The sequence below is a fragment of the Epinephelus lanceolatus genome, chromosome 19 (genome assembly GCF_041903045.1).
Source record: "Epinephelus lanceolatus isolate andai-2023 chromosome 19, ASM4190304v1, whole genome shotgun sequence".
In the NCBI taxonomy this organism is placed as follows: domain Eukaryota; kingdom Metazoa; phylum Chordata; class Actinopteri; order Perciformes; family Serranidae; genus Epinephelus; species Epinephelus lanceolatus.
This window is the reverse complement of record NC_135752.1, coordinates 18,552,158-18,578,212: the sequence shown is the minus strand read 5'-3', so window position 1 is coordinate 18,578,212 and position 26,055 is coordinate 18,552,158. Positions and strand designations below refer to the sequence as shown.

The following is a 26,055-nucleotide window of genomic DNA, read 5'->3' as shown; positions in this document are numbered from 1 at the left end:
CAGCATCCATCCCAGGGACTCCAAAAAGGGCGGGTACTCTGAACTGCTGTTCGGCGCATAAGCGCAGACAACAGTCAGGACCTGTTCCCCAACCCGAAGGCGCAGGGACGCAACCCTTTCGTCCACTGGGATGAACCCCAACGTACAGGCAGAGAGTCTGGGGGCTATCAGAAAGCCCACCCCGGCTCTCCGTGTCTCACCCGGAGCATCTCCAGCAAAGGAGAGAGTCCAACCCCTCTCAAGGACTTGGGTTCCAGAGCCGGAACTATGTGTCGAGGTGAGGCCGACTAAATCTAGCCGGTAGCACTCAACCTCTTACACAAGCTCCGGCTCCTTCCCCGCCAGAGAGGTGAAACAAGGTGATTTATAGAATTTAATATGACTCACAAGTTAAATCAGTAGTTTGATATGTAGATGTGTCAGCTATTTTCATATGGAGGGTCCTGGCAGAGACACAGAGGTGGGGGCACTGAGGTCACTGGCAGCAGGGGGAGGTTGTTACTCTTGTGTGGATATGACCATGTGTGTATGATATATTAGTTTGTGTTAAACAAAGGTGATACTAATATCCCCCAGAGACCCTGCGTCCTCATATGAGGACATTACATTTTGGGTTTACTGGACCTTCTGTGTCATTCTGCTTAACTTAGACCTCTCGTCCTCGTTCGTGGACACTTTTTTTGTGCCGTCTAGTGGTAGTAAGACCACAATACACTCATCCATGTAAAAACAAGATGGCAGCCATCTTGGCCAAGTCAGTCTGCTGCCGACCCCGACACAAAAGTGGACAAGGTAGAAAACCTGATCACATTTCATGGTTATTTATTTACAACTTGTTTATTTATGATTAATAATGTTTTTAGCCATACAAATTTGACCAATTTTAGCAAAGTAACAAGCTAAGAAACTGTTAAGTACTTGTTTGCAGACGGGGATTTCTCATCAGCTCGTTAAAGGACATTGGGACTTTCTTATCGTCTCGTTTGAGGACATTAGGGGCTTTACTGTTGTCTCCTTTGAGGATATTGGGACTCCATTAATTTATTTATTATTGTTGACAATCTTTATTTTTTTTAATACTTATCAGAGGCTGCTAATCTCAAATAGCTAGGACAAATTGAAAATGCATACCAAACAAAAGTTCAGGTCTCAGGAGGGTGTTGATGAATGGGGCCCAACATCCGAGAAATAATTCAGTGTGGTTGTTTGTGTTCCGTGTTATTTGCCCTTCTACTGAAATGTACTCTGATATCAGAAGGTCCCACTGGGATTTTAAGAGGTTATTTTTGTCTTTCCAGTTCAGTAAAACTGTCTTTTTAGCGATGTTAAAGCGATAGAGGTTGTTAATATTTCATGTTATTGTCATATCCACAAGCAATTACAGTAAAATCATGGCCTGTCTTTGTGCAGTGTGTCCAAAGCAAAATGTGAAGATTTAAAGCTGCACAGCGACACTGAACTAAATGTGTGACCTGACAGCTGGCTGCGGCATTTAACAGAAAAGTCTTCATGCGTTCTAACCTGTGGAATTAACACATAACCCACATATCTAAAAATAACCTTACCATAACCTTAAAGTGGGCACTCAGTACAAGAATGCTTTTAGCTAGAAAAACTAAAGGGTATTTTTTGACACCAGATTTGCTCATCTCACACACCTGCCGAGGAGTGTACACACTGACTTCCTGTTATTATTACTGTGAAAAAAATAGGGGCTCAGTATTAGATTGAACTATGCAATAACACAGGCAGCTGCACTGATGGGTTTTTTTTAAGATTCATGACAAGTAATTCTCAATAATTTGACCGCAGTTTTACATTAGAAAAACAATTGGCCAGAAATTTGGCATAAAAATGATAATAATGGACCAATAATAATATTATTTTTCAAAACTGACTATATCACAGCAGAATATAAGTATTTAATAACAGACATAATTCATTCTTTTTAATTCATTTTTCTCATTGATACAAATAAAAAACATTACAACATACAACTCTCACCAACAGACAGTGACTCAACAAGACCTGTTGAACCAGACCTGCTGTCTACAGCTGTGGCTCCAACTTTTTTGGCTCACTATAACTGAGATAAAATTATCTACTATTTCACAACACAAGCGCATAAAGAAAAACGTCCCAAAAAAATATGTATCAGGACTTAGTTTCTTCGTCTTTTTTTTCCGATCAGCTCATGATCTCTCAGACTGATCTGGTGACCCTTTGGGGAGAAACCACTGGTCCAGCGGACCAAAAACTCTTACATTTCATCGGCTGAAATTACTGCACTCACAATGATTCACAATTTTAGGGAAAAGCCATCAAACCAAAGTTTGGCAAGTGTGAAATTTCCTAATTTCCTCTGTAGTTAATACCGTCCTTCCCCACAGTATAACACTTAAATCATTTCTGGTTTGTCCACTGTGAAGAGAATTTTGTCTGGTGATTCCTGAATCATCTTTTACAGTCTTTCTCAGGTGTTCCTCTTGTTGGCAGCACTGACTATGACAGGAGGTGGCTCTATGTTGAGCTCTTGTCTGAGGTCTTCGATGCTCTGTGCCCATCGTCTCTCGTAGAAGATGTTGAGGACGCAGCGGGCCCGGCGACCGTTCTGCAGAGCCCACGGGCCCAAGGATGTAAACAGCAACTGTAAACGGCTAGAAGGTGACACAAGAGAGGAAAAGTTCAGCATGACACAACAATGAAGGGATTGTTTTGTATTTCTGAATTCTGATACACCAGTTCCTTAAAAGCACAAGGAAGTTAAGTTACTGAATGAGGAAGGGTTAATGAGTTACAGGTAAAGTGACGGTTTACAGGTATTTGCTTATCATAACCGAACAATGATATATTGTTTGTGGGAGTGTTTCCTCTTATCCCTCATACACAACACCTGCATAAAAGCCTAATAAATATTTACAGTATGGCAGTAATTCCTGTGGGATACAAAATTTGGCAGGCCGCACTGTTGTCAGAGTTGGGTTAATGCTATTTGTTATACATAGATTAAGGGCGGCAACTTCTAGGCTCATAAAACCCGAGAAGCAAAATTCAGGGTATAGAAGACCCCAAAGTAGACCATAAATGATTAGCTGATGAACTGATAAGTCAATTTAAATTTATTGAAAACTATTTTGGTAATTAATTTATCGTTCAAATCATTTTTGAACAAAAATGCAAAAACTTTCAGATTCCAAAATAATAATTTTTGTTGGTTTTCTTTGTCTTTTAATACATTAAACTGAATATTTCTGGATTTTAGGATGTTGCTCAGAGAAAACAAGACATCTGGATATGTCACATTTATAAGAAATAAAGCAATCTGTAAATTGAGAAATTAATTGGCAGATTAATCCCTAATGAAAATAATCAAAGCCCAGGACTGTGCTGTGATTTTAACTCTGGTAAAAAATACTGGTACTGTACCTTGTGTTCAGCCGCAGTGGGCCCAACACAGCTCCCAGGGCACACATGGGGAGCCCAGTCTGAGCAGCTTCAAACCATTTCACCGCCACTTCACCTGAAAGCAGTAAGAAGGGACAAAAAACTCTCCAGATTATTCTGGATAAAAGGAGAAGGGAATATGTGCTGAGACACAAAGACAAACTGCAAATACAAGGTTGCCAATTTACAGCCACTTTTGTATCATAACAATGTCTGGAGTATGTGTAAATACAGTCTTAACCCGAATTAGTTGACTTTACTCGCAAATCACATGGAAACCCGTTGCCTTATACCACATTAGATTTTACATTAGCTAAAACTAAGTAAGTCAAATTGAATCAACATAGAACATAGAACCTTTAGATTTTACACAAGCTGAAACTAAAGACATCATGTTGTGTAAACATATAACCTTAATTTTATGCAGTAGGCTTAAAGTACATATTAGTAGTGTCTACTCAAAATCATTAGAAAAATTACACATATATATATATATATATATATATATATGTGTGTGTGTGTGTGTGTATATATATACACACACACACATATATATACAGTATATATGTGTATGTATACACAACACTTCAAGATTGGTACAATACAATTAGCTGATGCCCATTTACATAACACCAGCTAGATTATATCAGTTTAATAATAATATTCTAGATCTTTGTAAGGCACACTTTTCCCATAGCATGTGAGATCTCACAAAACACTAGATGTAAAGCTACCTCTTGATCCAAAAATGTTTATTTGGGGTTATATTTTGCCACCTTATTCACATCAAGGGGTAAACGAATTCTTATGTGTTCACTCCAGGCAAAGTGTTCAATCGTCTTATCATGGAAGAATATTTAAAAGCCACAGGTGGGCCAATGGCTTAGGGAAATGAGTAACTGTTGTAATGTGGAGAAGATAACTTAAATTCAGAGAAGTTAAAGTGAAACCTTTGATGGGGTTTGAGCCCCCTTTACCCAGCCGTTAGGGAATGCTAACTGCTAATTAACCAGTTAGGTTAAGGTATGTCTTGTCTTTTAACTGTGTTGTTTAAAAAGCATTAACATACTATGGGGAAAAAACGAAAGGAGAAAAGAAATGCAGAACTTCTTTTAACTCTAATTGCAAAACATTTTCCTGCTTCGTTTGACAAGTTCATTCCATTAGTATGCTGTCAGCAAAACAGAGGGCTCACATCAACAATTTATAGTGAAAGCGGTTGAAAAGCAGGAAATGTGCACAGACTGCTGGGAATGGAAACAAGGAAGAGACTAGGCCCTGTCTACACGTACACAGATATATTTTAAAATGAACATTTTCCCCTATGTTTTAAGATAATTCTGTCTATCTTTGTTTTACAAAATATAGACTCCAAATGCTCGCCGGTGTCAGCTGTCTCCAGCAGTCTACCTTGTCACAAAAGCTGTAAAGTTTACAGGCTAACGTTACCTTTTTTCAAAAAACCTGCTGGAGAGCTTATCGCCAATGATTCTCGTTCAATTTACAGATGAAGAAGCTCATTCAAACATACGAGTGATTCTCTGGACATGCGAAAATTTTCCTTCCATTCCTCATGGACAACAACCCACTCTGGAAATGTCCCACCATCTGTTTGTTTAACTGGTCCTAATCCAAAGCTATCGTTTTTGGTGGACTTAAAAACGCCAATGATGGGGTGTGTAGAGGAACAGCCTCTCTGGACTTCCCTCGAACCAGTATTATTGATGAATGGACCCAGGAGACCACCGGAGGGTCAAATGTTTAGGACTCACCCCTGTATTACCCCGATTGGACAAAAACTTCTTTCAGCCATCCTTAGGCCAAAAGGAGGTAAAAAAGTCTGGTTTTTACCAGGTACCAGGTTTTCAACTGGTTCTGTCTGCCATGCGCACAATAATTCTTGCTGAGACTTTATTCGTTGTACTATTAAAAACAGCTTGGCTATCAATCTCCTATAAATGACATGACTGAAACGTGATTTCACTTTGTCTGAAATGTGATGACTTGTATCTTATCTGGAGACCATTTTCAGTTTTAATTTGTGAAGTCTGACTCACCCAGCATGTTGGTGGGCATTCCCAGTAAGGTGTGCAGCAAATCATGAACCTCTCTGTATCTTTGCATGACGTAAGCTAGCTCCTCGTCATCCACAAACTTCACGTCTGCCCTTGTGTCAGGGGTCACGCGCTAACAGAACAGGAAAGTGAATGCGTGAGTAAAGACAAGAGAATTATACAAAGGGAGGGAGGGAGGGAGGAAATTCTGGGGAAATGTGTTTGTCTTGATGAAACAAGCATTCTTCAACAGACACTCACATTGTCCTCCAGAAAGCGAAGGTATTCTCTGCCAAAAGAGCCATCAGGCAGTGAGGCCATCTCCTTCATATCGAGTGTGGAAAGCCGGATCCTCGGCCTTTCTCTGCAATAACCAGTCAATAATAACAAGTATGACTAAATCATGTATCATTCACAGTACAGAAAATGCTATTTAAAAGCGCTTAAATCTGGAATGTTACTTATGTTACTGTTGCAGGGACTCACATTAGGATAGTGTAGCCTTCAGGGTCATTTCTCATCTTGTCTCTGAGATTTACCAATGCTAGGTGTCCTGTTGTCTCTCCAAGCACTGCAACCATGTCTGTAAGGAGTTTCATCCAATTACAACGTATTAGTTGTACAATATAGACATGTGTTGCTGTTAAACCTACAATCGAATGTTTGATTGCCTCACAATAACATATATTTCAACTTAAAGAAAACAGATTTGTTACATTGATAATAGACAGTTGAATAATATGTAGTTTGTCATAAAATAAAGTGTATAATAAAGCTTTCATGTAGGGGCACTCTGATGAGTAAACTAATGATCAGTTAACTCACCACAGAGAGTACTAGTCAGCCTGTGAAAACAGCTGTTATGTATTTTCTGTGGTTTTGAAGGAGATTTTTAAAGTGTGAGAAAATGTCTGGCTGAAATGCCAAGGCTGGTGATGTCATCAGAGGTTATCTCTCATAGTTTAGTTTGGAGAGTACAAGGTGTTCACAGAAAGCCTGCTTTATCAACTGGGCTTGTGGAGTTGGAATGGCCTGGGTGTTTGCCAGGCAGGAAGGGGCAAATGAAAAAAAAAAGGATACAGCATTTTTGTAGATTAACAAAAAACTGGGGACTAAAAGTCACGTGTGGGCCTTTAAAAACACCTGTGGTCCCTAAACTAAATGCCAAATGAGAGGTGTTAATGCCATCTTCCTCACTGAGAGTTTCAGGGTATCTGTGCTGACATATGGCCTTGCTCAGTATCTATTCTCATTACGGTTTCCAAGACATTTTAGAAGCACGAAACAGTAGTCTCCAGAGAATAAAAGACTGACAATGAGTAACAAAACTTTAACAGAAATGAGAAAAGAAACCTCAGGTACAGCCCCACACTGCTGCTGATGGTATCATTTCACTGAATTATAAAAACCAAAATGAAACAATCTGACCACGAAGTAATCCAAGTCTCATAACTTAGTCATGGGAGCAAAATAAAAATGAATCCCCACAGCCAATCAGTTTACAAACCCAGTGCTGACAAAGTTGTACAATGATTTTGTTGAACTGAACTTGAAGGTTCATTCTTGACCTTGGATAAAGTAGTTTGATCAGATAATCTTATCCAAAGGTTCACCTCCTTGTTTTTTTGTTTTGTTTTTTTCCAGCCACATTTGTGACCTTCATCAGTGAACTCCATCTGCTAATAAGAATAAGCTCAGAAAAACAAGTAAGTAAACTTTATGATAAGACTTTTTAAAAACAATTTCCACTAGGCTGCAATGTATGAAAGATGCTCATCAAAAGGGTCTAAGGAGGATGACGGATTTTTGATGAATTTCCAAAGTTTGGAACATCAGGGGTTTTCTATTGTACTACCTGCGAGAGAGCTTCCTCCATATTTGGCTATACTGTAGGTCGTCTGGGACTGGGCTGTACCACCATACTTAACTGTTCATGGGAAGGCTTTTTGTGATCTTTTCCCAGATAGCCTTGATTTGGCGATAGAGATAATGACAGGAAATGCAAGGGGGGGGTGCAATAAATACCTCCAGACAGAGTCAGACACCACAAGGGAAAGCATTTAATTAAAAAAACAGATAGGTAGACGGCAAAGGAAGTCTCACCATGCCTGTAGGGATTCTGTAGTGCTGCCACACCTGACCCGACAGCCAGCAGGGCTTTCTGGATGGGGGTGGTTTGGATATGTCCGGGATAGAACCCATCATAGCAGCTGTCTGTGTACACACTGCCGCTACTGTACAGCTTGTGGACGCACACTGCTGCGAGAAAGGTGATGCAACATTTAAACCTTTAACACAAGTGGACCAAGACAATCTTATCATGCGCTCTTTTATTGCCCTCATATAACAATAACTCAACAGCTTATTGATATATGTTTATAGCACAGCAGAAGAACTGGTGTTCTCTGCTAAAGCCAGTAAAACCAGGAATTTACTGGTGAAGACTTTATTACACAGCACAATCATGCACGTTTGACATGTATACGTGAATTATTTGGGGAAAACCTGAATGAGAATATATGCTGTGGCAAAGAAGTGTAGCTCAGGTGCATTACTTTTTGCTCACAAGACGCCTGAGAAGAGTGACTAAGCTCATTGTCCATAAGCTGTGTGTTTCATTATATAAAATAATATCACTCATTTCAGTTTAGCTCAGGAATATCACTCATAAATCACTGACATTTCAATGAAATAAACAGATTATCGCAATGATGTATGGGCAACACCCATCTGCAACTTATTGTGGACAAAAATCAGTATTCTTAATGAGTATTCTGTCGTTCCTACTTGAAAGACAAGAGTAGCTAATGACTGATATAATATACAACATGATTAGAGACATGTATCTGATTCTAGCTTACAACATAGCCGTTAGCTAAGAATGCGTACAACTTGTGCTCTCTGGTAAGTTAACGACATGCTGACAGCTGGGCTTCAACATTCATTCATTTCTACGTTAAACAGCTCACATTAAGTAACATCTAACTATTTATCTAAATAGTATATTCCGCTTTTTCGAAACTCATACCTTTGGAGATCAACCCGTTTTGTCGCTGTACGAATCGTTGTAAAGGTCTACATACGCACAGCGACATTGTGGACGCTAATGCGCATGCGTCACTTTGATGTCACACTAGTTTTTGACTCCGGGGCAGCCCTGGCAAAGGGACGGAGTTAGTCTGTTTGAGTGAATACACTGCTGAGGGAGTGACTCCGCCCTCATCCAGTTGCCTTATCTGTTAAAGTAAACGTACCATAAAAAATTGTAAACACGGCTAAAGGTTGAGCTGTCCTTCTCATGCAAGAGCGAACAAACGAACAGTTCCGTTTTCTGTCTGTCGACAGAGACGCTATCAAGACGCCAAGGTTAGTTGGCTGAACTGGTGTTTCTGATTGTCAGATAGCTTCGCAGTTTGCTAACTGAGTCGTTAATTCGTCAAACATACAGTTGTAGGCTGGCCAAACGCCGCCTAACTTAGCATGTAGCTGCCTAAAGTTGTGTAAGTTAGCTAACTTACTCACACGAACCAATAAGCGACGCAATAAGTTAAGTGCTAAGCTACATCGTTGCTGTTATTTAACGTTAGCCAAGTAACTTAACTCAAATGTAAAGAGGAAATAAAGAGGATAATTGTTCTTCAGTAGTATGTAGTCACAACGTAACACACGAAGTAACGTCTGACTAAGCTCTCAATCCCGATACTAAACCAGGCTTCAACTGTGGCTTCTTATTTGATCTGTCACGTCATTGAGGGCGTAGCTACACTGAAATACTAAGGTTGTGTGTTTGCGACTAAAAGACGACACGACAACCTTTGCAAGCTGGGTGAGTAAAGATTCAGGTTTGGTTTCAGTGCAGTTTTGCAGAGAGGTTCACGAAGTGTAGATACCTTCAGCAGTCGTGTAAAACAAATACTGACCAAGATCATGGCGAGCAGAGGGCGAGCACACAGGGAGCAGGCAGAGCAGAGGGTGTTTTTCTGGCTTCAGATAGTTGCAACTAGATCTTGATCAGCTTAAAAGCAGTCAGGGAAGTTGTTTTTGACCATATAAGTAATGGTTGTGGAGACTGAGAGGTAGCTGTGTTGTATTTAACTCTTCAAGGTATTGTTTTGGCTGACGTTGCAGCTATTGCTGATGTTTCTTTCACAAACTTTTCACATTTGTATCTTGAAAGTTAGATTACTGTATGGCTACAATTCAAAAGCCAAGGTCATTATTTATCACAGCTTTGTCTTAAAAGTTTAGTCATGTTTGTGCTGTGTTTATGGCTGCTTTCATGCCACTTAAGTTCTTGTGACTAACAGAGTCTAGTCTGTGAGTCTTTTCAGGATAGTGGAGTGTATGTCAGAAAGTGAACATCTGGTTCCTACATGAGATCAGCCTGGTTTAATGATTGTTTTCACACCTTACCTTCTCAAGGTTTCTGTGGATACATAAACTAAACAAGAGCCTAGGTGTACTCATGTACTCATTAAAGATAGGTTCATTGTTCACTGACAGGTAGTGTTGAGTTACTGAGTCATTCACTGTGCCCTTTTTGTTCCACATAGACAGGTTTAATCACATGAAACTTGTTGCTTACAACAGTATGTTGCAATAGAGAGTACTGGATGTGGTGATGTGTCATATAACAGAGAATGATACCAGGGAAATATGGTGTGGTTTTTCAATGATAAGCAGCCTCAGGTTTTTATAAAAAGTGAAGATTGTAACTTCCCGCCTTAAAACAGGTCTTTCTTTGACATGAAGTAACATAGGGTGGAGGAACATAACTGAATGATTCTTATCACTGTTCTAGACAATTCACTGTTAGATAACCAATACTGCTGTTTCATTGCCAGTAACTGGATTCAAGTTTAAGATTATTCAAAGTATTTATTAAAATATTGTATCAACATTACTAAGTCTTCTTAGAAAGGAAAACAAAATGTCAGAAATAGATAAGACTTTGCCAAAATATTATGTTTCAAATACAGTTAAAATGTTTTGTAATGTCATCTTAGAAGTTGTATTTTTGCTTTATCTTAGCACAAATGCTGAAAAAGAGAAGATGCCAGTCCACAGGAAACTTTTGCAACAGTCTTTTATTTGTCTCATCATAAATAAATCAGCTTTTGGAAAATCACTAAATTCTTACATGTTTCTCCTAAACCCCCTCTAAGGAGAAATAAGGAGCAAAAGAATAAATCAGCAGGAGTTCTTTTGCTGTGCTCATAGGCCTCTCAGAGGTTTCTCAAATCTGAGAACAGATAAAATGCAGAGTTGAGACTTCAGTTTGCTCACTGAGACAAATTTCTGAAATTGTGCAGGCACATTTGTAAGCAAATTACGTTTTCTGTTATCTCAATAACTGATTGTTTCTGAAAAGAATTATTACTGCAATGCGAGAGGGGAAAAAGATCATTTTAAGATCTTAAATCAGGCTGAGACGAGAGGAAGGCTATTCCTCAGGAGCTGAATAGGCTAGACAAAGAGGAGATCTGAATATTGAATTTTCCTCCCCTGGGAGGGAGAATAAATGTTTGTTGAAAGGTTGTGTACTGTTATTACTAATGTCTGCTGATGTGTTATTGGTCATATGTTCCCTTGGGAAAATGTAAGTCTCATGACTTAAGTCTCTCCACCATTTGTCTTGTGATCATGAGAGTTTAATCATTAGGAAAATGAGATGTGAGGCATGTGTTCCTCCTTTGTAGGTTTCAGTGTTTAAACTTAAATGAGTTTGTGGTGCATAGTAACCGTTTCATTTGCCTAGTTTTGATCCATCAGCCACTTATAATCTCACTTCCTTACACAGAGGTTTCGGGGGAGATTGAGAAAGGTTTTAAATCTTATAAGAATAGGGTTCAACAAAAGATGATTCAGAAGTTGGCAGGAGAACAAGAGAGATGGGAAAGGCTGCTGGAGACAAGCAGGAAAGACAGACAAACCTGCAGGAAAGAGCTTAGACTGGACTTAAACCCAGGCTGCTGCGGTAAAGACACAGCTATACTTGCTCTACCTGGTGACCTACTGGGGCGGAGTGCTCCAGGATGTGTCCTAACTTTTTTTTGCCACATCAGCATCAGCACAATGAGTAGCAGCCTCAACTGTTAAAGTATTACGTGGCTGTTTTTTTACAGAGCCGTGTCATTTCAACATCAAGTTTCCCCGTCAGTTTGTGCAGGACAAATACTAAATTGTGTATTTTGTAACCAAAGGCTGATGAAGGCTTACGGGTGAAATGCGTCTGTTGTGTTTTTGCTCTGCTGCCCAGATTAAAAGATCTTTAAAAGGACATTTGTGAGTGCTGGCCTCCTTTGGTATTTTGAAACCAAACAATGCAATACGGGTTGAAAATATGGCATTTACCACCACCTAGTGTAAGCAGATAGCCTTGTTACCCTTTCCCCATTTTAGAAAAATGCAGACACTGAACTTTCTCTTGTGTGTTTTGTACAAACATCAGTGGCATTTTATTGGCACTGAATTTTGATTCATTGGTGAACGGCTTCTTTCAAAGATGTATTGACTCAAAACTAATTCATAGGTGGAGACAGCACTGCTCAAAGCTATTTGGCTTTTGTACTGTTTAGAGTTCAAACCGGATGAACGACATGAATATTGTCGTTGGAGCTTTAGACTGCTGGTTGTTGCATGCGAAGCTGCAGTCTGCTCATATTCTTTACAACATTTCCTGAGACATTTACATGAACTATATGTTGACAGACTGTACTTGCATGCACACACACACACACACACACTACACCATTTTCTGCAGCTGTGTGTAAAACTAAACCCAGTTAGATGCTTTGACAGGCAACAAACAGCTGTGTGCATATTTATTATTGGAGTATTTGCTGTGGGTGTGTGGGGATATGTCAGTATTTGATGACATCTGCTGGTTTATGGGAATAACACTCCCTACTCATTTTCCACCCATAAGGGATTTTTCAATGATAAATCATGTGCTACTAACAGTTAAAACACTCATAGAGCAGACATGTCCAAAAGAATTTTTTAGCAGCATATAAGTGCAGATTTCTTGTACAAAAGTTCCACCACAATCATGGTAATGCACTTAATGCAGTAGACTGTAGGGGTGAAATTATTGCCACTCCAGGCTTGTCACTACAGGATTTTCGTGAGACTATGATTTAGCATTGTACCGCCACCATTGCAGAGTTTCAGGTTCAGTTCCTGGCAGTGATAGCTCCAGCTTAATCTGATGAACGTTACTGGCATTGGTAGTTATGAAGAAGTGATCATATCTTTGGCTCTGCAGTTGTTTTGTTTTGCGGTTGATGTCACAGCAGTAGGCAAGCCTGCTTTAAAGTGATAATTTACTGCAAAATCAAAAAGGAAGGAAGCGCGCATTTACTCATGGACGAGAGGCTTGTGCTTGTGACAGCGTAAGATGTAAACATTAAAGGCGTCCTCCTCGGCTGAGCTGTAATGTTAGCTAGCTCAGTGGTGCTCAGTGAGCTAGCAGTAGATGCAAGCTTCCTTCTGCCCAGTGATACAGTTGGCTGGTGTAGTTCAATAGAAAGAAAATAGTTCCTACATGAAACTGCCCTGGATTGCCTTGAGGAACACAGTCATGTTTTCTGGAAAGAGACATGGCACTTTGAACACCACAAGCGGAGCGCCGTCTCGCTCCATTATATTCGAGAGAACGCAGACATCTCTACAGCTGATAACTCCAACACATGGCAACTCACACCAAAACAATCTAGATAAATAATGCGCGCACTATAGGTAAGAGGAAAAATATGTATTTTTGATTTTGGGTGAACTGTCCCTTTAAGAATTGTCACAGTTCATAGCTTTTGAAGTTTGACAGAGAGGCGGAAGGTCTGGCTTTGCTGCTACTTTTGACCTTGCTGGATTCTATACTGATCTGTTTGGTCCATTGTGCAGCACACAACAGAGTAGACTTTTGTACTGGTTGCGAAACTAAGCATTACTAAAGCAACATACTGTTTATTAAAGGAAAACTTGGAGACCTCACAAATCTCACTCCTGTGGACATTGTGCCCTTCTTGATATGTCCACTAGATGGTACCAATGGAAAGAATATTCAAATTATAAAAACAGGCTTTAAATTGTTGCATACAAGATTTAACTTCTTGTAAAGCTCAAATATCGTACAGTTAAAGGTCATTATTATGAATATTGTGACCACACCCTACTTTGATCCATAGTACATTGTGTTGCACTCCATATATTGTGGGCAAAACATATAGTAACCGCTAGATAGCAGCACAAGTCCAATTATTAGCCCGGTGTAGCTGATTTTTTGATAAAAATCCATCCTTTGGGTAGTAAATGGCAGATTGGTTTCAAAACCAAGTATAGCATGTGGCTTTCATGACTTAAAGCTGGACACCACTCTCCTGAAGCAACAATTTTTTGGAAGGTTAGAAGTTTTAAAAATACATGTCAGTACTCAAGAGCACATGGTGGCGCTGTAACAAGCAGATTTACGTTTTGACCTGTATCTCCTGAACTTCACCAAGTGGCGTCCAAGGTGATCTGTTGGCGTTTGCATAATTTTTAATTAACTTGTATTGAGAGTTGTTTGCTGTCTGGGCTAGGATTCCAATTTCCAACTTCGAGTTTGCTTTGAGGGACACATAGTCAATGGTCAAACTTGTGTTAGTAAGTTTTCAGAAAGATAATGAAATGCAGCAGGTTTAAGTAAAGTTGTACTCTTAAGTGAAAATGTCTTCCATTTTCTGATATTGGGAAAGCAGTCTTGGCATCAGTGTTGTGTCCTTATCATCTCTCCGTCCTCCCACCGTGTCCTAGAGTAACTCATCCGACAAATCCGTCACCATGTATTTTAAAAAGATCTGTATCTCTCTGCTGGTAACGACTCAAACGATTTTGCACGCATCTCATATAGGCTGCACGTATAAGGAAAGCATTTTGGAAGGTTCATAGGTTCATAAGGTTTGCAGCAAAGACATGCTAATGGTAACTCAGCCAATGGAGATACACATTATGCCCAATAACTTTCAACAAAATAGAGATTTGAAGGGGTGAAGAGGTGAATTTCAGTTGCACACAGGTGCCATTGTAGCCTCAACTGTTTTACATCTCTTTGAATTTATGCAAAAACGCCTTTATCATTTGAAACCACATGGGTTTCACAATGATGAATCAGCCTTGCACTCCTTGTACAATTATTTGCTGCTTATACTGAATGTTTGTACTGCTACTGAATTTCCCATGTGCTGATGCAAACAGTAGGTGTAACTCTGACGCACACACAAGCAATTACAAGTATTTCCCGCAAGTAATTAAAGTGTAACCCGTCATTAATTACGGGTGTGACAGAGAAAATAAAACTTCGTGACTGCACATTAAGTGCTCTAAACATATCTTTACTGACAGCTGTTATGTGTGGTATTCATTCACAGGCTATAGCACCAGATTGATGGAGAAGAATGGCCCGAATCTCGTTGGACTGCCCCAACTCTTTACCAGGGATCCCCCTCAGTGTGCTGTCAGTGCCCATGGAGAATAAATACAAATGTCAGCAGTGTCTCCAGGTCCTGAGGAAGCCTGTCCAGGCTCAGTGCGGCCACCGCTTCTGTGTACACTGCTTCAAGCAGCTCACCAGGTAGACTGGAGGTCCTCAGACCACCCACAACCGTGTGAAATGCAAACCCGCTTTCTCCCCCTAGTGCTTACCCTCTTATTGGACATGCTTCAGCACATCCTGTGTTATCTTATCTCTTGCCTCTGGGACTTTTTTGCACCCAAGATCAGTTTCTTTACTCAGACTCATCCCTCACATGACTGGACTCTTTTTTTCTGAAGTCAGTGAATCACAAGGATTTTGCCATGCTGACTCATGCTAAGGTGTCATTGTTTTCTTTACCACTTCTTGTCCTGTCACTGACTCATGCATTGTGAATTCATGACAAATACATTAGTGTACCACCTTATGTGTAATGATACTCTGGCAGTATAATTAACCATAAGATGACAGTGCGGGAACATAAAGGTTCAGTGTGGAGGATTTAGGGGGACATATTGGCAGAAATGGCAAATAATATAATAAGTATTTTTTCTTTAGTGTATAATCACCTGAAAATAAAAATCGATGTGTTTTCATTACCTTAGAATGAGCTATTAATATCTATAATCACTATGTTGCACCACCGTGTTTCTACAGTAGCCCAGAATGGACAAACCAAACAGTGGTTCTAGATAGGGCCATTCACATTTTCAGCATTTCAGCATAAGTGTTTTTACCCGTTTAAGTCACCTGGTCTGTTTGTTTTGGAGAGGAAGAGACCTCTGCGGATAATGTGGTTCACGATAAAAACCTCCTGAACATTGAACACTGAAGGAAAAATAACCGATAGATGTCTCAGCTTTTTGCAATCTGCCATCATCACCACTAGATGCCACTAAGTCCCCTTAAATCGTAAGCACTGGACCTTTACATCATTTTAACAACTATACATAAAACCATATATTAAACTAAACCTTTATAACACGTATGTACTGAGTCTCATTTTTGCTAATCTACTAACATTCATACAACAGCAAACAGCACTTTATCTTCACAAGTCATGTGAACGGTCTGAAAACCACATGTGGCTGTGTTGTGTGTGACTTCGTTACACGCGAAACTCTTTTTACATGCGAAGCTACATGCAGAAGTAGTTTCACATGTGCTTACTTTAATTTTTAACCAAAACCACATGTGAAACTGAGGCGATTTCACTTGACCTGTCTAAACACCACTGCTGCCTCTACACAAGAATTCATCATGCAGTATTGAGAATATGACATGTACCTTTTGATTTTCTGTGTGCTGTTCATTTAGTTGTCTTCAATCTTGCAAAGGCTAATATTTTTTCTTGTGAATTTCCCGCACGTTGTTAAAGTTTACACACTGCAGCATTTGTATATTGCTTACAAGCATCTTTCACTGCTACTGTATTTTATTTTATTCATGTAATTGAGCTCCTGTCCATACTGGTCATCCAGCAATGAATTAGCAGGAAGTTGTTGCTGACTGCTGGCGCCAAGCTGCTGTTTTTTTTACAATAAAGTCACAAACCTGTTTTGTTTGTCAGTGCCGGGCCAAAGCCTTGTGAAGCCTGTCGCCAAGAGGAGATTTACGAGGAACCTATTTCCATTCTAAATAGCAATGAGGTAAGTTATGAAGTATCTACTTTGTCAGTCAACATTTCTATTTTATGAGGCATCTTCCTTGTAATCTGTATATATCCCCTTCCCCCCACTCTGATTCAACGGAATAAACAGTACAGTCCGTTGGGAGTTTCCTTCACCACAACCTCACACACAACCTTTTATGTCTGCTTGCTCTTATATTTCATTCAATGCTTTGTGAGGTCACTTTGTTCTTTGTTTGCCCACCAGGCTTTTCCAGACAATGCAGCTGGCCGCGAAATAGCAAGTCTGCCTGCCAGGTGTTTGAACCAGGGTTGTGATTGGACAGGCTCAATAAAAGAATATGAGGTGAAGTATAAATATAAATTTCCTTTTGTCAGTGTGGGTGTGCTAACTGCTGTCTTTGTGAGTCCCCGTCTGCCTGGCTGTTGACTGTGTACAAGTGTCAGTGTGCTCCACTTAAACCTGTACTGTCAGTATTTCTGTATGTCTCTAAACCATCATCACCCACACAGTGTTTACTTTGTTACACACTATATGCCGCATTCCCGAGTCACATGTACAGCTTTTCCCCCGCAGCTCTCAGCCTCACATTATGACTGAAATATGTGGTGGGATTGCATGCACTGCAGCAACATTCTAGCGGAGGAGAAACAGGAAGTGAAACTTAGTAGGTTGGAAAGTCCCCACGTTACCCGCTCAGATAACAACAACATTCAGTGGGAAAGTACCAGGATATAAAAGGCCATTCAGCTCGAGATTAGCCTGACAGCTGAAGCAGACTATTACAAGATAATGAAACTAGACTCAGGCTGCACCGGTTCACAAGGGAAATACTTAATTTAAACTTACTGTTAGATATAAACCAGGAACAGGTTCAGACAGTAAAATACCTCCTCCATACAGACTGTGGTTTGTTTAATCATAGAAAAGCCCCTTGAGGATCATAAAAGCTGTCTGTGTTTGTGTTTAAATATCTGTCTCCTAGTTTTGTTTCAACTGTAAATATCTCTGTGTGAAGGGTGTTTTTTGTTGAGTGAATAGCTGATGTCCTGATGATAATAAGGTGTAAATGATAAGTGCTTTCTGTCTGTTTGTGGCTTAACCATACTGGGTAACTCAATCGAGGTCAGGCTCTACACAGGAAACCTTAAAATGGTTCAGTGGCAGAAATGTTTAAAATGAGAATGCTGAGCCGATGCTGGAGATTATTTTTGCATGATTTGCAAATGTGGCTCTGACCGGTTCACTTGCTGATGTTATAAAGAAACACGTGCCTGCCCTCGGCAACCAAGGTTCAAAGTGCTTTAGTTTGATTGTAGTGTTTAAGAAATGATTAACATGCTGCATGCTACACCCACGTTTGTGTGAACATCTGTGGGCTGCCGTCTTAGTCACTGGTGTGTGGAAAGATCCGCTATGTTGTTAGCTAGCCACATACGCCTAAAAGTACCTGGGAAAAATAGACTTAACATGGTGTCAGAGTGGCACCGTGAGGACAGGGACATGACTGGAAAGCCGTTGAAGATGATTCATATTTGGCCTGATTATTCGGTTCGAGATTTCCTGGTGTAGCAAGTCTGAAAAGTGAACAGTCAAAGCGAAAAACACTCTAGCCTACCTGTGATTCCTGCTCTGTGGCTCCAGCATGGCAATGGCAGTCATTATGAAAGAGAATAACTTCCTCATTGACAAACTCCGCCTCGCCGGAAGCTCCGCCCATTGCGTTTCCCGGCATTTTTTAAAAATATATTATTAGATTATTAAGCACATTACAGCTTTAAGTAAAAAACATCCTTTTTCCACGAATTTTTTGTTGCACTTGCACTTTTTTATTTCTCTGCTTCTGTTTTTTCGTACATCCTTTTTTTGTGGTGAGTCTGCTCATTTTAACCTTTTTTTATTTTATCTTACTTCTGTATATTATTTGTGTTTGCCACACATCTCGGAACATTACTCCTAATTGGGTCACAGGAAAAGCATTATAATAACGTCAATAACTACACAATTATACATATTTAATATCACTCTCTTGATAAAGTAAGTGCAGCTACCTTTCACCTGCTGGTTTATGCTCTAGATATGAGTCAGATGAATGGTGTTTTGTTTTTCCACATTTAACTGTCAGTACTCTGTACAGGTGTGTCTGTATTTGCATTAGTACAGATGATTGATTTTAACAATGATTGACAAGGGCGTGTTTTTATCAAACTGGCAAAAGGTCAGAAGCTTTGACAACATTTTTTAATCATCCACCATGTAAATGACACCCTGTACCTGCACACAAAAATGTTGTAACGCCATAAAACACAACTGCCTGTCTTTGATATCACTTTTAAAACAATAATGAATACCAGACACATGCAGGCAGTAAAAAAGTCACAATAATAATCCGTCCACTGTCTTTAGGCGCAGCATGAAGGTCGCTGTGAATTTGAGCGGATGCAGTGCGAGGCCTGCAAAGCCTTGATCCTTCGAACAGAGAAGGACAGACATAATGAGAGAGAATGTGAAGCCAGAACGCTCAACTGTAAATACTGCAAGATGACCTTCAACTTTAAAGACATCAAGGTGAGAGATAGAGATTATCTAGTGGCTGGTTGTTTATGTATAAATAAACAAAGAAATGGTATCTAATGCTCCTGCATGGTGGTTTACAGGCCCATGATGAGATCTGTCTGAAGTTTCCCTTACAATGCAAAGACTGTGGCAAAAAGAAGATCCCACGAGAAAAGGTTGGAGCTGTTCCACAAATTACCCTTTGACTTTCCATTTTAAATCCTGTGAGGAGTAAAGTGTTTTTTAATTGCTCGTTATGGTAATGCCTGACAATCCTCTCTCTTACATGTTATACCCTTAAAATAAAACCATAAAGCAATATTCACTGAATAGACTGATACTGCAAAGAGCATTCACAGCTTAAGCAAACATGCAACATCTGTCTCCAAATGGCCTAAAATCCATGTACAATGCATAAATTTGTATAAAACACAATTAACAGAACATGCAAGTTACAATAAATGTACCATGAAACTAGATCCATGGGAGATCCACATGTTGATCATCAGTGAAAGTCTTCTTCTTATGGAGGTTTAAGGATATGGTGCCTTTGAATTCCCTGTATGAGCACTAAGTTTCTTTCTGACTAACAATCCTGTACTTCACTTTCACTTTTCTGTTTCGCACAGGAGTTGCTCCACTGACGCTTAACAATGTTGTTCTTTTTTGTGCTCTTGACCTTCAGTTCAATGACCACAGCAAATCATGCGCCAAGTCAAAAAGTGCCTGTCCATTCAGTGAAGTGGGCTGTAAATCTGTGGTATGTACTGTATTGTTATCAAATACAATGATGTCATTGTGTTGTTTTCTTTTAGTTTTTAATTTAATCAAGTCCACAAAAATATTGATGCAAATACTTTGTTGAAGGTTGACTTGTTTAAAGGTATTTTAAAGAAAGTTTGACATACAGGCTGAAATATCGGACGGTCAATTTGAAGCTATAGCCAAGTGACCGTTAGCTTAGCTTAGCATAAGACAGGAATCAGGAAAACATTGCTGGCTCTGCAAAGGCAACAGTTTTTTTTCTGCCTCCTAAAATGAGAAATAAAAAGAGTCCAGTACATGACATGACATTTCACCAGTATCAACTTGGACTGGATGATCTGATTAGATTTTGGCAGTCGAAGGTCGAGGTCACTGTGACCTCGCATCTGTGTCATTCTTGTGAACGTGATATATCAAGAAGGCCTTGAGGGAGATTCCTCAAATTGGGCAGCAACATAAACTTGGACATAACATCGAGTTTTGGTGGTCAAAGGTCACTGTGACCTCACACAACATATTTTGGCCATAACTCGAGAATTCATACACTAATTATGACACAAATGTCTGTCAGTGATGACTGGGGAGACATTTGGTCAGATACTGAATTGGTGACACTCATTTTGGGTGTCCATCTAACTGTGCTGATTATCGAGATCTCTTATGCTGTTGGGTTTGAAGATGTGTGTGAACCATTGACATTGTAGAATTTGAAGCGTCTTTCGCAGCAACATCCATATTTAAAGCATTGTTTACTGTCATGGCAACATGAGTCTGGACAGACATGGATATAAACTGCAGCTTGACTGGTTTTGCAGAAGCATACAACCCCAACATGGGGTTGCACGTATTAACTAACAAGATATAACATGTCAGCTTTAGAGATGCTGGCAAGTTGATTTTGCACCAGGCTAGCCGCGTCCTGTCTTTATGCCAAGCTAAATACCCTCTGGTGTTAGCGTCACATCTAGTGTGATATGAACGCATCATTTTCTGCCAAGGTTTATTTTTTTCTCACGGGAGGTTTCTGTTTATTTTTTTGTCCGAGCTGTAGTTGCTGTTTTTAAATGGGCGGGGCTCAATTTGGACAGGGTGATGTCACATTCTTTCTATGCACCAGTGTGGATCTAGGAACATTTGAATCAAATCTGATAACAGCTGAGGGGGTTGTTTGTGTATGTTGCCATAGCACTGTTAAACTACACCCATCCTCCCACTCACAGTCCTGATGAAGCAGATTAGAATGTTTTTTTAACTGTTAAACTTTCAGTAAGAAATATTAGTTATTTTTTCCTAAATTTTAATGTTTATTGTTGCTTATTTCATCTTTAAATGTTCCATGTTATGCTTTCAGGAGATCCTTATGAAAAATGTTTGTGTATTTACATAAAAAAACCAAAAACTGGGTAATATTTCATTATCAAAATCATTTTCCCTGACAAATTCCTATCAGCATTGGTCCAAAAAAAAGATTGATGCAGTTTTACTCCCCTAAACAGTAACATAATTTATGCCCTGCAGTTTTCAGTTCAGTTAATTACAGTATAGTAGCTCAATAAGATCTGTTGTGTTTCCCAGATAGATAACGGGAAGCTCGGCGACCATGAGCACAGCAGCACCATGGAGCACTTGCGTCTGCTGCTGCCCATGGTGCTGTCCTTGGTTCGGACGCGTGCTGATGCTCCTGGTCAGGGAGAGTGGCAGGAGGACTCTGGTCTGGGCCTGTACAGGGCTCCTGAGGAGGGAGTCACTATGGGGTCTGGAGCTGCAGCCTCTGTGCACTCTGTTGATGTGGACAAAAAGGTGAGTCTCCATTCCATTGGATTTAATGCTCTTTATTATTAACCACTAATGTTTTTAGGTGTTGAATGAGGACCTAAATGTATTTGTTGCTGTTTTTTTTACAGGTGAGCGCTTTAGAAAACATTGTGTGTGTCCTGAACCGAGAGGTGGAGCGCAGTTCGGTTACATTGGAGGCTTTCTCGCATCAGCATCGTTTAGACCAGGAAAAAATCGAAAACCTCTCCAACAAAGTGCGTCAGCTGGAGCGGACGGTCAACATGAGAGACCTGCAGCTGTCTGAAACGGAGCAGCTGGTGCGAGAGCTCCAGTTCTGCACCTACGACGGGATATTTGTGTGGAAGATCTCTGACTTCTCGCGCCGCAGACAGGATGCTGTGGCTGGTCGAGCACCTGCAATGTTCTCACCAGGTAAGATGAAAGACATACTCACCACCTATCATTTCAAAGGTCTTTTGTACATGCGGCGTATGTTATGTCTCAGCTGAAAGGTTACATTTGAATTTGAATGAGCAAAGATCATGTGGTATGCATGATGTGTTGGCGTGTAGTCGAGGGGAATTCCACTTCTCTACACCCTTGTTGTCCTTCAGGGAGTGGACACGTCACTCCTATTCTTACGACACTGCTGTGGGCTTGGTTCACATTCTGGATTCTTCTTTTTCCATCTCACAGCGTTTTACTCCAGCAAGTACGGCTACAAAATGTGTCTGAGGCTGTACTTGAACGGCGATGGCACAGGTAGAGGAACTCACCTTTCGCTGTTCTTTGTCGTCATGAGGGGAAAGTGTGACGCTCTGCTCAAGTGGCCATTCAGTCAGAAGGTAGCAAAACTTTTTAAATGATCTTTCCACACATCTTGATCCACAATCGCCTCAATGACAGCTCAAAACAAGCTCCTCTTCTTCCCCCAGGTGACTCTGATGCTCTTGGACCAGAACAACAGGGAGCACATCATCGACGCTTTCCGCCCCGACGTCAGCTCCACCTCCTTCCAGCGGCCAATCAGTGAGATGAACATCGCCAGCGGCTGCCCACTCTTCTGTCCTCTGGCCAAACTGGCTGGCAAAAGCCCCTATCTGCGAGATGATACCATTTTCATCAAGGCTATTGTAGACCTCACAGGCTTGTAGGGTGTACTCTGTGGAAGTTACACCAAAGCATGTATACAGGAAAAAACACAGTGAGCAAGTTGAGAATTAATTATAGTGATAATATATCTGTAAGATACTATGATAATATATATAACAATATATAATATATTATTGCACTATGATATTACACAATATTATATCTGCACTATATGTTAAGAATGTCATCAGGTGTCACATTATCCATCTTTAGTGAAGCTATTAGATTTATAAAAGTGAAGCTATTTCTGCTTAATGTCCTGTGTATTTAAGACTTCAGGCAGTAGTTAGATTACTTTAAAATGTATTTCAGTATCCAGCTGTCAGCAGGTGTTAAAGAGAAGTGCTTAAAACTGTAAGAGACAGTAGGAGCTTTAGGAGGCCTGTAATCATCGATCATCCTGATGTGACCCTGTTGGCATTCAAATTAAATTATTATTTGCATCAGATACCTTTCTTATGTTATACATATCTACATAAAGTATATATTGTATTAATTATTATACTCCAGACTCTGCTCTGTATCATGTGGTCTTTCACATGCAGGTCAAACATTGGCCAACTCCATCAATCCAAAAACAATGTTCTGCTCCCTGACAGAAGTTGAGGTTTCACAGTAATGGTGTACATCAAAACCTTTATCAGATATTTTATAATTCTGCCTTAAAACATACATTTAAACTCCTAACGAATGTGACTTGTGACATAGAAGTGAAGACAGGCATGTGATCCATGGATTCTGATCATTCAGGTCATTTGAACAGCGCATCACGGTGAAATAAAACATGAACAGAGATAGATGATATAATTTACCTGTTGAAAATGATATTAAAAGTACTCCGTAAAGTCAAACAGTTTAAATTTCGTGACAACTTGGGCACAATGTGTAGCACAAAGTCCTGCTTAAGCTATAAGTAAGTAGAAATCTTCATATTCACTGTGTGTTATTCCATCTCTACAACATATCCACTATCCATTATTGAAATTTTACTTTTTACTATCATACTTTGGTGTATTTTATGTGTAACATGCTTCTATCAAAATCACCCTTAGTTTTAATGTACTATCAAAATAAACAACATGTTAATTGATGAATGGACCTCGTGTGAAGGCTTTGGTGGTGAATATATGTCAATTGTGTTAATTGAAATGTTTTTTATTAACATAAATAATGTAGTGGTCATCAGAGGTGTGGACTCAAGTCACATGACTTGAATCAACTTCACAAAATCAAAGAGGACATGCAACTTGACTTGGACTTGAACACCAGTGACTCATGACTTCACTTGGACTTGAGGTTAAAAAAGTATGTTACTTAAAAAGTGTGTATTTCCTAAATAAACTAGCATAAATGCTATTTATTTCCAGCAAGTCGACACTTCATTCCTCAGATCCACTTTGTGTGAGCCAATTTGACAACATCCAATCAAGTTACAGTAGAGGACCATGAAGAACAAACGTTAGTGAGCACGAGTTGGAAAAAAATGTACCAAAGATAATTTCATTTATATACAAAACTACACGGTGGTCAACAAAAGCAAAAACATTGTAGTATGCAAAGCGTGGCAGTTGAAAATTACAAAGGAGAACCAACAACTTCCAATAAACTCACTTTTGTAAATTTAAGTTATTATTTTGTTGTTAAAATGGCGTTACATTTTTTGAAGAGCCTGTTATGACAAGCTTAGGACTTGAAACTCAAAGTTTAGGACTTGGGACTTGCCTGTCTTGACTTGGTACTTGAGTGTAAAGAATTGAGACTTACTTGTGACTTGCAAAACAGTGACTTGGTCCCACCTCTGGTAGTGATTCTATATAAGCAGTAGTTTTAGTTTTTGCTGGAGAAATACTGTGGATTTATTTGGACTTCTGTAATGATAATAAACCACTACCAAATATACTTCACCAATCTTTATTTATGGTTGCCTTTGTCTAATGGGTTTTTGAATGCACATCATCTTATAATTCAGTATGTGATGCCATGTTCGCTCTACAGTACAAATACAGAGGGAGAAAGACAAGTCGATCAATCATTTAGTTGGGAACCACTTTTTTAGGCCATGTAACACCAAGTCATTTGATTCATCTTGTACCTGTAGCCAGCAGTATAAATTGCACTAACACAGCTTAGGTATTACAGTACAGATGGGCTTTTTGAAGCTCATCTACAGTACACATTAGTTATGAGAATTGGCGTCACAGGTGGGTTTAGGTCAAAAATATCCCAACAAATAGATCATTCTTTTATCTGTTCAAAAATTTCCCCCATGGGCCACCGTAGGCGATTGCATGTGGTTGTGTGATACTTTCTGACGCTTTCTGCTGCAGTGTAACGTGTTGATAAAAACCCAGTCCACGGATGCCCTGCAAAAATTGAACAGTTGCTGATGAAAACAACCACAAACCACAGTGTCACAAAACAGTTTGAGAGGCTGTTTGTTGACCTTGTTTTTGGTGTATGTTTGTTCCTGTTGCTGTTGTGCTGTTGTCATGAATGTGGAAATGATGTGGTGTTCCTTCTCTCATGGTCCAGAAACCCCAAACATTAAATATGAAATACAGAGGGGAACTCCTCTCTGAAAATAGTTGTGTAAGGTCGTCTGTGGTTCTGAAAGGAGTTTTAGAAATTCTGAGTAACTGTTGTTTCTTGGAGATGACATATTTGAACAGAAAGTCTGCATCACAAATTTTAATATGTGGCAACTTGCCAAACAGGGTCTTATGAAAAGATACAATTGGTTGCATTATGGGAAATGTAGGATTCAATGTTTTTGGATTTTGACTCATACTGGGGACGACCAGTGTGTCAGAATCATTTTGACCATTTTTCTTTTAAAAGGTCCAATGTGTGGGATTTCGGGTGATATATTGGCAAAAAGGAATATAATATACTGAAGTAAGTATGTTTTCTAAAAATAAGAATCGTCATGTTTTTTTAACCTGATTATATCTACACTGCTCAAAAAAATGAAGGGAACACTTAATCGTCACACTATAACACCAAGTCAGTTAAACTTCAGGGACATCAATGTGTCCATTTCAGAAGCACAAGTGATTGTGAATCAGTTTCACCTGCTTTGGTGCAAATGAAAGTGACAACAAGTGCAATGGAGAGGCAAAAGCAAGACAACCCCCAAAAGGGGAATGGTTTTACATGTCGTAACCAC

The 26,055-nt window shown here is 39.7% G+C and overlaps 2 protein-coding genes across 6 annotated transcripts; one reads left to right on the top strand and one right to left on the bottom strand.

Annotated features, from left to right (window-relative positions):
- Window positions 1-1,945: 1,945 nt before the first annotated feature.
- coq4 (coenzyme Q4 homolog (S. cerevisiae)) lies at window positions 1,946-18,304 on the bottom strand. 4 transcript variants are annotated; one of them, XM_078162278.1, is made up of 7 exons: window positions 18,259-18,304; window positions 7,602-7,757; window positions 5,985-6,081; window positions 5,760-5,862; window positions 5,502-5,631; window positions 3,427-3,520; window positions 1,946-2,657 (listed from the first exon to the last, which is right to left on the bottom strand). In XM_078162278.1, exons 3-7 carry the CDS (start codon window positions 6,077-6,079, stop codon window positions 2,474-2,476), a joined length of 606 nt encoding a protein of 201 aa, XP_078018404.1. In that variant the 5' UTR covers window positions 6,080-6,081; window positions 7,602-7,757; window positions 18,259-18,304; the 3' UTR covers window positions 1,946-2,473. The 4 variants fall into 4 exon arrangements, with proteins under 4 accessions (XP_078018404.1, XP_078018403.1, XP_033502210.1 ...); XM_078162277.1 differs by lacking the exon at window positions 18,259-18,304 and adding an exon at window positions 9,100-9,188 and having other exon boundaries at window positions 7,602-7,754; XM_033646319.2 differs by lacking the exon at window positions 18,259-18,304 and adding an exon at window positions 8,527-8,686.
- Window positions 8,737-24,788, top strand: traf2b (Tnf receptor-associated factor 2b). 2 transcript variants are annotated; one of them, XM_033646315.2, is made up of 11 exons: window positions 8,737-8,864; window positions 14,906-15,108; window positions 16,580-16,658; window positions 16,887-16,985; window positions 19,047-19,208; window positions 19,298-19,372; window positions 19,882-19,956; window positions 21,537-21,761; window positions 21,866-22,169; window positions 22,434-22,582; window positions 22,673-24,788. In XM_033646315.2, exons 2-11 carry the CDS (start codon window positions 14,933-14,935, stop codon window positions 22,889-22,891), a joined length of 1,563 nt encoding a protein of 520 aa, XP_033502206.1. In that variant the 5' UTR covers window positions 8,737-8,864; window positions 14,906-14,932; the 3' UTR covers window positions 22,892-24,788. The 2 variants fall into 2 exon arrangements, with proteins under 2 accessions (XP_033502206.1, XP_033502207.1); XM_033646316.2 differs by lacking the exon at window positions 8,737-8,864 and adding an exon at window positions 9,199-9,324.
- The last annotated feature ends 1,267 nt before the right edge of the window (window positions 24,789-26,055 follow it).

Coding starts and splice junctions, on each gene's coding strand:
- coq4 (XM_033646319.2), bottom strand. CDS start 8,593: ATGTCGCTGTGCGTATGTAGACCTTTACAACGATTCGTACAGCGACAA. Junction 7,758..8,526: donor AAACGGGTTGATCTCCAAAG/GTATGAGTTTCG, acceptor CCTTTCTCGCAG/CAGTGTGCGTCCACAAGCTG. Junction 5,863..5,984: donor GAAGGCTACACTATCCTAAT/GTGAGTCCCTGC, acceptor TGGTTATTGCAG/AGAAAGGCCGAGGATCCGGC.
- traf2b (XM_033646315.2), top strand. CDS start 14,933: ATGGCCCGAATCTCGTTGGACTGCCCCAACTCTTTACCAGGGATCCCC. Junction 16,659..16,886: donor CCATTCTAAATAGCAATGAG/GTAAGTTATGAA, acceptor TTTGCCCACCAG/GCTTTTCCAGACAATGCAGC. Junction 21,762..21,865: donor CTGTTGATGTGGACAAAAAG/GTGAGTCTCCAT, acceptor TTTTTTTTACAG/GTGAGCGCTTTAGAAAACAT.